Below are 13,038 nucleotides of genomic sequence, written 5' to 3' on the forward strand. Positions count from 1 at the left end.
ATGACAATGTGACAACTCTTAACAAGACACCAAATGACGCAGCAATCAAATACGATATGTCAATATACGACCGTCACCAATATACAAAGCCCGTACTGCACAGTCAGCTTTAAAAAGGCCCTGAAATAACAGATGTAAAATAATTCAATCCACCAAAATGGCGGCCTTATTTATGTATAAATTAAAAGCCGAAAACAAATAAGTAACACGACGACAAACGACAACCACTGATATACGGGCTACTGACTTGGGACAGGTACACACATCATTTATGGCGAGGTGTAACATTATAATGGGACAAAGCGGATACTTGTACGTCCCCTCGAATAAAAAACAACTAAGTACAGATCTAAAAGTACTCGCAGTTACTAATAGATAATTCAAAGTTCCCCTTGTTTCTCCCGACTTCGTTGAACCTCGAACTAGAAATATATTGGGTGTCCAGTAGGCTATTGAGCGAGATACATGTACCAGTTTAATGCTTTAAATGCAATGACGCCTCCCATGATCCATGTAGCAGTTAGGCAATTCTGCAAAATGTTTGATATAGATTTTATTTTCGTTTTATTTTCCATTTCAGTCGTGTATATTATTCTGAATAACCTTCCTTAGACGTATGGGTGTCCCGGGAGGGGGTCAGGTGGTCCGCTTCTTTCATTTGTACCTTTTTAAATACTGACAGTGTTTTGAAAAAAGAGGTAGGGCCATGTTCCCGTGAATTGTTTTTCATTTGGTTAGCTAATATACCTTATTTAAATTGGGTTAAATAGCCCGATAGATGTTAATGAAAATACATCACATCATCTATTTTCATACCTTTCATACCTTGAACAGGCAATAAGCAAGGTCAAGACTATAATTGCGTGCTTTTTGTCGATAAAGACCAATACTTTTTGTTTGTCAACGCCTTTGGGTAGCATTTAAATATAAAATATCATCTAATAATTATTCAACATTAGTTTTGTATTCAAAAAGCGTGATCATGTTGTTAGATGATTTGTAGCGTACAATTAAATAGTTTCGTTTAGCTTAAAACTAACTTAATATTAACAAAAAGGTGTTATAGTACACCGATGTCCGACTTGCACTATCATTTTCTATGTTCAGTGAACCGTGCAATTGACGTAAATATAACCCCGTGAATTCCGGCACGAGTCCGTGAAGTTCGGTACGGGTTACGTTAAAGTTTTCAGGTCTATAATTGACACTATGGCTGCTTTAAACGCAAGACCGTATAAAATATATACAAATTTATTAACACAAGTTTACAGTTCGAAAGCTAGGGGAAGACTGTCAGTAACAGTTTACAAAACACATATCATATATCTAGTCAAAGATAAGGGCATTACAACATTATAATAGGTTCTCATAAAATATAAATATAATTGTCCAATGTTATGTAATAATAAAAGGATTATTGTACTCCGGTTCAACTTAGCAAAATGGCGATAATTGTTTTTTTTGAAGCTGAGTGTAAGTTTCTCACTTTTGACAGCCATCGGATTAAGTTGTAAAATAGTAAATCTATAATCTCTTTGGATATTTGAAATAAGAAACATTATATTTAATAATATTCAACTTAAAACTGAAATGAGAAATATTCAATTTAAAACAAGAGTTCATATAAATATTCAAATCAAAACAAGAGTTCATATAAATATTCAATTTAAAACGAGAGTTCATGTAAAGCACTTTGCGAATAATTGTAAAAGCTAATTAAAAGAAACTTTTCTTCCGGTTATATTCTCCACTACTTCCCCGAAGTGCTCGTCCCGAGCACAAATTGCTACATTTCATATTTGGTTTTGTAATGTTATTTCATCTATGGGTAATTTGTCCTTGTGTAAATCGTTTTTGGGTGAATCGTCTATGGGTAAATCGTCTTTGGGTAATTCGTCTTTCTGGTTGCTGAAAGTGTGTACATACTGAAAACATCACGAACATAGAAAATGCACACATTGAACCTTTAATAGATTCACAAAGGAGGGGGGTATGCGGAGGGGGGATTATTCCACGTTCTCATCGGGCTTATTCTGCGACATCACTACGCTAATCAAGATCTTTCTACGCTCTTCACATTATCCCTACGACCATACCACGAGTTATCCGATTGGATCAGATCTTATTGCGATTACAGCACGTTCTTACCATGATTACACTATGATCATACCGCGATATGACTACGTTCTCAGCAATAACGTCAAAATCGTGTTCCATATTAATACAGTTTTATTACTTCTATTTCTCATTAATACGTAGATTTTTCGGATACAATACAGTCTTTCCACCAAAATATCTTAAAACACATGGGCGTGGTGGATAAATTACAACCTATTGCTGGTCCATAAAGCTCAAATGACGATATTTTAGTGACCAATAGCAGAGATGATACAGATGTGTCAATATATATAGAAAGATGTGGTATGAGACAAGTCCCTATCCAAGTAACACTTTATTAAAGTAAAGCATTATAGGCAAAGGTATGGCCTTCAAAACCGAAAAGCCCCCTATAAAGGACTAAAACAACAACCAGACAAGCGTAAAACAAGTTTAACGGGAAAACCAAGGATCTAATCTATCTAACTAATCTATATAAAAAACGAGAAGCTTGGTTAAGCCGTCAGAGCAAATAGATATACATAGAGCACATTCAGACAATCTAGGGTCTAACTTTTTTATATATTTTATGTGAAAATGACATTGGAAATGATAGTCGTAGTGTGAACGGTGTCAGGTCGTTTGAAGAGCATGACGAGGATTGCAAGGGCGTGCTATATTAGTACTATGGTCTTCAACAGCGTGGTAAAGTCGTAGTGGAAGCGTTGTTGGCTCGCAGTGAGAACGTGGTGGCCGTAGTGAGGTCGTGATAACGTCGCTGTGAGATCGTTGCGCAGTTTCTCCGAATATAATACGCTTTTGAACCGCTCTCGCTACGATTGTACAGCGACCTTTGCGATCTTTCTACGATCTTATGTCGTTCTCACTACTCATCTACTACGACCAGATTTCACCACGATCGCACCACGATTGTTTTAAACAATTTCAAAGTTGGTTTTGCTCTCCACGATCTTGAATACCTCACCACGACATTGAAACAACCTTATTGCGATCTACACGATCGTACTACGATCATCAAAATTGCATTTATTTCTCAGATCGTAGTGCAATCTTGCCGTCCTCATAACGCTATTCGTACGACCAGACTACGTCCATACTACGAACATCATTTTCATTGTCATTTTCACATAAATTATATTAAATATCTCCAGGTTGTGTTTGTCTGTATGCAATTGGGACTTCTTGTCCATTTTCTAAAACGGCTCATTCATGCTTTTTGTTTTCATATATATTAGACCGTCTCGTTTGAATGGTTTTACACAAGTAATTTTTGGGTTTCTTTATAGCTTGCTGTTAGGAGTGCGCCAATGCTTGAAGGCCGTTCCTTACCCTGAATGGATTACTTTTAAAAATTGTTCCTTAGTTGGAAAGTTGTCTCATTGGCACTTATACCACATCTTCCTATATATATTGCTAAATATGTGCCATCTCTAATATCATTCACTAAAATATCGTCGTTTCAGCTTGATGAAACAGCAATATGTTGTAATGTTGGTTGGATTGGTCGATATGACATCTCTACTTGATCAGGATTCGTTTATATCAGAGCGCCCTCTGATCTACATCAGCCCCTACCACCACGCCAGCGTGTTCCAGTAGATTTTAGTGATGCCTTTTGTTTTAAAGAAATCTATGTTTTAATGTATATTTTATTTTGAAAATATTGTAATGTTTTAATGAATTCAGGGACAGATAATTGATGTAATTGTTATTCAGATTATGGTATTTTATTGAATTTATAAATATCGTATGCATAATAAAGAGTTCAAATGACATATGTGTAAAATGCAAAAGTATGCATGATTTCAAATCAACTTATCTATTTTTCTTTTCTAGGAAAACCCGACAGTACAGAACTTGAAGAACACTTATTAGACAAAGAAACTGAGCAAAAAGGTATATCGGCTTGCAAACTTACAGATACCTTGACAGGTAAACTGTGTAGCTTCTGGTGAAACCACATGTTTACAAGATTTTTAAATTTTATTGATTGACATAGTTTGAGAGAGATTAGTTAGTATTTTACAATCTATTTCATCAGATAGTTATTGTATTATACATGCATAATAAGCATCGACTTGCTTATGAAATATAGCCAGTATCATATGTATTGATCATAGGATATATAAACTGTAGCAGATGACTCATCTGAAGACTATCAGTATAAGACGCATAATTGAACGTGCATACCTGGTTTGGAATGTTAACTGTACTCACATTAATTGCCTAATTCAAAGTGAACATAAACTCATCATAGATTCCAGAATTGAAATTTCGTATTTACGTCAGACGCGCATATTCTAAGTATTTTTTGTCAACACATGCACATAAGGGTGTCAAAATTGAGCAAATGAACAACCGACCGTATTCTGTTGGCAATCCCGACACCGCGAGAAGTGTGATTCGCCCAGGAAAAACATTGAAGTATGCATAATCTGACTTATATACCATACCAAAATATGATTTATTATAAAGATTTGCAAACTTAAGCATCCTATGTTACCGATCACAGATGGGCTATTCCCTTTTAAAGCGTTCAGGTTTTAATATGCTCTACGGCTCATTTGAAATGAGAAATTAAACTCAATAATGATATAAACCTTAGTAATTATTATATATGTACAATAAACATATTACTGTAACTGCATAAAGTAAACCACACATGAATAGTTACGAATGCACATCTGGTGCAAAAAAATTAGTACCGTTAATTTTATTACTACCACTGGGTCGATTGCCTCTGCTGGTGGACTATTAGTCCCCGAGGGTATCACCAGCCCAGTAGCCAGTACTTCGGTACTGGCATGAAAATACGGATTTTTTGTGTTATTTAAATTTGCTGTTACAAAATATTAGAAATTATTATAAATTAAGGAATGTATCTCCCTCATGCAAAGCTCTGATTCCTTTCACGGATTTGGCTATATTTTTTGGACCTTTTGGATTATAGCTCTTCATCTTTTATATAAGCTTTGGATTTCAAATATTTTGGCCACGAGCATCACTGAAGAGACATGTATTGTCGAAATGCGCATCTGGTGCAAGAAAATTAGTACCGTTAATTTTATTACAATCCAATAACAGTGTATGAAAAATACCAGACAAGGAAGTTTTACATTAAAATGCATCTCACATATATATGGGAATGTCTCTGTATTGAAGCGATAAATAAACAAAGTTTCACATTATTTGTTTCTAAAATTTAAATGCTGACTATGACGATTTTTTTTAGGCTATCCTAGATTAAATTTAAAAAAAATTCCCAAATTGGCAACAAAAAATTATCAGACGAATATAATTTTAAAACAAGTTATAGTTTGAATTTTATCAACGAAGATAATAACCTTTGATAGGCCATTTGTGTATGCCTTCATCGAAACATGGTATCGCTAGAGTTGATTCTTTGACAGAATGAAATATCTTTTTAAGAGAGAAAAACAAAACGGCCAAAAAAGTACGAAGAGCTTAGAGGACCAATAATTTATAAACGTTTTGCCTAATACAGCTTAGGTTATCTATTCTAAAAACATAAAAGGTTCGAAAACAGATCTAGATAATGTAGAAGTATAGCCATATCAAAAATAATGCATGTCAACACAGAAGTGCTGACTACACGGCTAGTGATACCCTTTTCGGGGAATAAAACTCCACCAGCAGTGGCATCGACCCCATTGTTGTTAATAAATACATCATTGATACAAGGATTGTCATTTTGTATTTACGCCAGATGCTTGTTTCGACAACAAAAGAATAATTGAATATCGAATAAAAAAATGGTAAAAAGTCAAAATAAAGTTCGAAGTGTTAAAAGACACAAGAATGTATATTTGTAAATGAGATCAAATAAACACATCATTTTTTTTTCTCAGAAAACGAAGACACTTTAAATCTGAAAGATATAGTTTTGGGTAAAAAAACTGAGATAAAAGGTATAATAAATGATTTTTTAAAGATAGCATAGGATAATTCACTGTGAAGCTAAAGAAACTGAATCAATATTGTGACAGATTTTTAAATTTCATTGTCAATGCTATTATTTGGCAGAGGCCAGTATGAAAAAAAATTAGGAACCAATTGGCCACCGTGACATATAGTCAGTAGCTAATTGCTCATGTGAAAATCAATTTCTTTCAGATGACTGTTGTTAATATTTTCAGAATCAGAATCAAATATATTGTGGCTATGGTAATTTCATTTTGTTTCAGATATCTGATGATCATACTTTTTTTTTGCTTATATTCAGTATCAAGTAGCTGATGTTAATATATTCAGTATAAACCATCTCATGGCTGGCCTTAATATAATCTGTTACAGATTTCTGATGGATAATACTATTATACTTGTTTTCAGTATGAGATTAATTTCTAGGTTAGACCCAGATCGACATCCTTTCTCTAATTGACGTCCATTATTTTAATCCTCTAATCGACGTCCAATGCAACGTTATGTCTTTGCCCAAACGACGTGTGTTATATTGCAGTCTCTCTTAATCGTTGTCGAATATCAATTACTAAATAATGAGATAACAAAGTACTGCATTTACACTTATACATGGACATATATAGGCCGTTGATTGATTGTGAACTGTAAAAAACGATGAATTTTGATCTGATTGATAGAGTTCTTATAACAACTTTATTTTCAAACAGTTATACACACTTTCCATAGAGTTCTTCCTCTTTTTTTATTTGTTTCTTGATATTCCAATGTGATACTTCATGTCAGCCCACATATCATATGCCTATAAAATAGACTTCAATTCGAGAAGCTAAAACTTGGACGTCGATTATGGAGGCTAAAAAATTGTACGTCAAAGAGAGTGACATTACATTGTACGTCAATTAAAATGTTATTTTACCATAACGTCAGATTTGGACGTCGATTTAACGAACGGACGTTGATTTGCGACCGGACGATCTGAGTTATAGAATTATATTTAATTTCAGACAATATGATGATTGTTTAAATATCCGATATTTTTTGATTTTACAAAAACTAAAGTTTTATAACATCTTTGTCAAACATCTTTGGCCTTAGATGGATTTTGCTATTGCTATGTCCTTTTTATTAGTTTATGTATATCTTTTATGTTCATTTGATAAAATATTCTGTTTGCAATAGCATAAATTATTCTATTAAAATAATAAGGATGTTCTTATCCTAAGCATAAAAACATAGCCGTATTTGACACAACCTTTTTCAACTTTTGATCTTCAGTGCTATACAAGTATGTACTTTTTTTACTTTCGAGCTTTTATATATGGGTGTCACTGGTGAGTCTGGCGTGGACGAGGCGCGTTTTTGGCGTATTGAACTTTAAACCTGATGCCTTTTGTTATCTATTAATAATGTGTTTCTTTGTCTAATACGTTCTCCTATTTATTTGCATTGTAGTTCTGTAATAGCATGTTTCCATTTCAATGTTATATTTAGCATTGCCATTAAAGAAGTTTGGCATGCCACAAAACCAGGTTCAATCCATCATGTTTATCTTCAAAAATGTCCTGTACCAAGTCATAAAAATGGCCATTGTTACATTATAGTTCGTTTCTGTGTGTGTATTACTTTAACGTTGTGTGTCCGTTGTGTCGTTTGTTTTCTTTTATATTTGAGTGTGAATTCAAATTGCTACAAGACGTGTCAGGGTACTGTTCTATCCCAAATTTATGTATTTGGTTTTGATGTTATATTTGTTATTCTCATCGGAGTTTGTCTAATGCTTAGTCCGTTTCTGTGTGTGTTACATTTTAATGTTATGTCGTTGTTCTCCTCTTATATTTAAAGCGTTTCCCTCGGTTTTAGTTTGTTACCCCAATTTTGTTTTTTGTCAATAGATTTACGAGTTTTGAACACCGGTATACTACTGTTGCCTTTATTTATAAGGTTGTCGGTCCTTATACATCATTGGCTTTTCAATATTATAATTTTAGTGTTCCTGGGAAAATCAAATCAAGAAAATTGCTTCTGAAGTATGATATCAATTTCTTTTGTTTCATTTTAGAAGTAAATATAATCTGTTTCAGGGTTATGACAATATAGTTTGCATCATGTCCACTGAAAATTTGTAAATAGAATCAGTAGTATATCGTTTTTGAGTCAACAAGACCACAATTAGGAAAATATACGTGTGATAACATCGGTTCAAAATATTAACGTTAATTTCCATTGAAAAAAAATCATAAAAAAGCCATCAGACTCGGACTTCTCTTAAATTGATTTTTAAATGTACGTATTGTTATGCGTTTACTTTTCTACATTGACTAGAGGTACAGGGGAAGGGTTTAGATCTCATAAACATGTTTGACCCCGCCGCATTTTGCGCCTGTCCCAAGTCAGGAGCCTCTGGTCTTTGTTAGTCTTGTATTATTTTAATTTTTGTTTCTTGTGTATAATTTGGAAATTAGTATGGCGATCATTATCACTGAACTAGTATATATTTGTTTAGGGGCCAGCTGAAGGACACCTCCGGGTGCGGGAACTCCTCGTTACATTGAAGACCTGTTGGTGACCTTCCGCTGTTGTTTTTTCTATGGTCAGGTTGTTGTCTCCTTGATACAATCCCAATTTCCATTCTCAATTGTATTTGCCAATTTTATAAAAAAAAAACACAATGAAACAAATAACTTATAAAAGAATTCGAATATCGCAATATAATCAACAAGTGAATGAACAACACTTAACAGATACGCTACACGCATTCACGAATTAATGTATTGTTTGGTCACTCGTTGAATATTTTTTCTCTATTCTTCGATTCGTTTTGTTTGATTGTAGTTATTTGAAACTGGATAAAATAGCTTGCTGATGTAAAAGTGAGCAGCATCCCATGTATGATATTACTGTGAGCAATTTGTATCGTAATAATGAATTGCGTCAATGCAATTTTCATAATGGATTTATCATGTTTATTAAACTATATAAATAATTTTCTAATTTTCAGAACAACAAGACTATGCACATAATATAGAGATAACAGTAATATTAGAGCAGGAAGATTGTGTTCCAAAGAATATTAGAAGTATGTCCTTAGTTCATGCAATTTTTACTTATTTAACAACTTTATAAAAACGGTAGAGTTCCCCCTTGCAATAACTGAATATGCTTTTCAATGGCTTGAAAAGTTTTAAAAATATTTTGAGATGATGATAGCTCTGCTGAAATCAATTTTATGATAATATAATGATAATATGTACTATTACACATACAAAACAATATACAACACGTTAATCAACATATATTCTGTTATCATGGTTTAGAGTTATACAATTCGTAAATTTGATTTGTCTAAGGATTGGAATCTAGTTTTATTTTTAAAGTGAAGTAGTTGTAATCTGGTGCACAGTTTAATAATACATCAAAATGATCAAAGGAGTATGTTCAGTTAGACACCTTTTTGGCCCAAAAATATAGCAGTTTTACAAAATTGTTAAAATTTGAACATTTAGTTATTTAATGAACAATATAATGCTTCTGCTACACAAATATGTGCTGTTTTTGACAATACAATGCACATATATCGGGTACTAGCACCATTAAGTCATACTAAATAACTGAAATCTTAAAATTCTATCATTTTGGTTAAATTTCAGACGGTTTCCGTGTAAAACGAAAGTGGCCGCATTCGTGTTCATCCTTAATATTGAAATGTAACTTGTATTTGATGATAAAACATAACACATATAAAGGTTAAGGATGAACACGGATGCGGCCACTTTCATTTTTGACTAAAAAATGTTTCGGCATATTTGGTAGATTTTTTATATTTGACCTTGAATCGGATCGTTTTTAATGACTAAATTAGTTAAAATATTTCACATACACTAATTGAATCAAATGACATAGACACTTAAGTGTTTAAAAAGTGGTCAAAATCTTTCGTCAGATGAACCTGAAATTTGAGGCCAAAATCGATCCCTACCGGACCTACTCCTTTACTTGTTCTGAATACACTAGTGATGTTATTAAAAGTAGAATGATATAATCATCTAATTAATTTGACAAACAAACAAAGATGATGTGATGGCCAAATTGACAATCATCCACTCAAAACGATTATAGGTCACCATCAAATAAAAAAAAATCATGCATCATATATTCAATCTTCTATTTCATGACTGTTTCAAGTGCTTGTGTACAGTTCCTATCATTAATCGTTTTCAGTTTTTAATAAGCACAACATATATGTATATTCAGATCTTAGACAAAGACAAATAAGAGACTGGAAAAAGACAGATGAAAAGTTTGTGTCTACAAGGGCCAGTGATTTTGTCATGACATGTTTACGAGAAAACAATTGTTTGACTTTAACTGCACCATCAGGAGCAGGAAAATCTGTAATTGCAAAACACATAGCACTAATATTACAGAAAGAAGGATACACAATTATACCCGTAAACAAACCAGTCGATATAAGAGATTATTATCAACCTGGAAAACAGACAGTTTTCATTATAGATGATATCTGTGGAAATTTTACTGCAAACCAACAACAGATTGATAACTGGAAACAATTTTTACCAGTGATTAACACTATTGTTACAGACACATGTTGTAAAATTATTGTAGCATGCAGGTTACTGGTCTTTAAGGATGATAAGTTAGATATACTAGTGCCTTTTAAAACTTGTGAATGTAACTTACTATCAGATAAGCTATGTCTTACATCCGAAGAAAAACATAGTATAGCTAAAACCTATATTAATTCAAGCTTGGACGATATTCATGTTTCACAAAATAGTGAGATCTTCCCACTTTTATGTTATTTATATCATGAAGGAAAACGTGGAGATCTTAAAGAATTTTTCAAAAATCCATTTGAAGTCTATAAAAATGAACTAGATAGCTTAGGTAGGCATGATAATAGAGAAAGCTTTAAGTTGTACAGTCTTGCTTTAGTTGTGATTTTTAATAATCAGCTGGAAGAGAAATGGTTCAGGGGTAAAATAACAGGTGAACAAAAACAGATCATAAAAGAGACATGCGAGGCTGGTGAATTCAACACAATATCAAAGGTAACACTAAAAAAAAACCTTGACACACTAGTTGGTACATTCGTCTCTAAACACTATGGTGTTTACACAACTATACATGATAAATTGTTTGACTTCCTTGCTCATTATTTTGGTCATAGAATGATAGAATGTTTAATAAAATATGGTGAAAGTGATTTAGTACGTGAACGTTTTATTTGGCAGAAATCGCCAGGTGACAAGATAAGTAATATAGACTTTATTATTGAAATACCAGACGATTTTTTGGAATCATATTTACAAAGGTTGATAAAGGACTGGACAGTTGGAAAGGTGACAAATGTATTCTGTAACACTAATATGAAAATGTCATCATTTAGAAAAAAGTTCTTAGAAATCTTGGAAAAAATGGACAAATTACAACAAGTCACATTAGCAAATACCAAGGATACAGAGGTGCCACATGAGTACTGGGATTCAGGTACTACTGCACTAATACTTACTTGTTATCGTGGTTATACTGACATGGTACAGTGGTTGTTAGACAATGATGTGGATGTAGATCAATGTCAAAATGGCCGTAGTGCTCTGATGTTGGCAAGTCAGAATGGACATACCTATATAGTAAAGTTACTGTTAGAGAAGGATTCTGATTTTGATCTATTGGACAATGATGGCTCTAGTTCTCTCTTGTTGGCAAGTCAGAATGGACATACTGATATAGTTAAGTTACTTTTAGGAAAGGATTCTAATGTTGATATATGTGACATGAATGACTGCAGTTCTCTGTTCTGGGCGAGTCACGAAGGGCATACTGATATAGTCAAGTTACTCTTAGAGAAAGATCCTAATGTTGACCTATGTAACATTGATGGATGTAGTCCTCTGAAACTGGCTAGTCTGAATGGAAATACTGATGTAGTAAGGTTGTTATTAGAGAAAAATCCGAACGTTAATATTTCCGACAAGAACGGCTTAACACCATTGATATCATCATGCATCAATAACAACACCATGGTAGTACAGCTATTAATGAAATATAAACCAGATGTTAATAAACAGACATATGATGGTGGTAGTGCTTTATATTTCAGTGCAAAAAATGGAAACAAAGAGATAACACAGATACTATTAGAGAACAATGCTGACTTTAATTTATGTGCTCACAATAAACATATAATTACAGAAAAATTAAATAACTTCCCATTCGTAACATTAGACGAATATAAACAATCTTTATTTGATAGCCTTGTAAATGATACATTATCACATGCAACAGATTATGTTCGTAACAAGTCAGTAGAATATATCTTTGACGTTGAAGCTGGTTCTTCTCCATTACACATTGCCTGTTTTTTAGGGAGAATAGATGTAACACGTTGTCTTCTTAACAAAAATGCTGACATTAATATGACGAAAGAAGATGGAACAACCCCATTATTTTATGCATGTGAACTAGGACACACCGATATTGTACATTTATTGTTACATAAAGGAGCAAACTCACAGATATGCCGAATAGATGAGAAATTCCCTTTAGACATTGCAACAGATAATGGACATACATCTATAGTGATGATGTTAACGGACTACACGAAAAAGAGGAGACCAGTTCCGCTCTAATTCTAAATCCTGTGTCAGGGGTTGATTGTAATATTTAAAACGACATCATGAAGACAGAAAAAGCTATTGTTCGTAGTTATTATAGTTTTGCTGGGTACCTACTGCTATTCATCAATTGTTTTCTGTCTTTGATTGATATCTACTTCTTTTTACAACATAATTACTACTTCATATAATTGATTTCTACTCTAATTGTACTTCTGTCTCTGTTTGGTATTTACTGTTATTATACCTCAGTATGTATTTTCTATATAAAAAGTTAAGGAATAGTTGTGCTATTAAATTCCACTGACTATTTGCCAGTCAATAGTTTCAAAGACTATTACCC

The 13,038-nt window shown here is 33.1% G+C and overlaps 1 protein-coding gene across 1 annotated transcript in view; it reads left to right on the plus strand.

Annotated features, from left to right (window-relative positions):
- The window catches only part of LOC134719318 (uncharacterized), a 49,196-nt gene extending 36,486 nt beyond the window's left edge, over window positions 1-12,710 (plus strand). The window contains exons 3-5 of the mRNA XM_063582327.1: window positions 3,955-4,014; window positions 9,059-9,136; window positions 10,312-12,710. Coding sequence (XP_063438397.1) covers window positions 3,955-4,014; window positions 9,059-9,136; window positions 10,312-12,710 — 2,537 coding nt within the window. The remainder of the gene's footprint in view (window positions 1-3,954; window positions 4,015-9,058; window positions 9,137-10,311) is intronic.
- The last annotated feature ends 328 nt before the right edge of the window (window positions 12,711-13,038 follow it).

The sequence above is a fragment of the Mytilus trossulus genome, chromosome 5, assembly GCF_036588685.1.
Source record: "Mytilus trossulus isolate FHL-02 chromosome 5, PNRI_Mtr1.1.1.hap1, whole genome shotgun sequence".
Lineage (NCBI taxonomy): Eukaryota > Metazoa > Mollusca > Bivalvia > Mytilida > Mytilidae > Mytilus > Mytilus trossulus.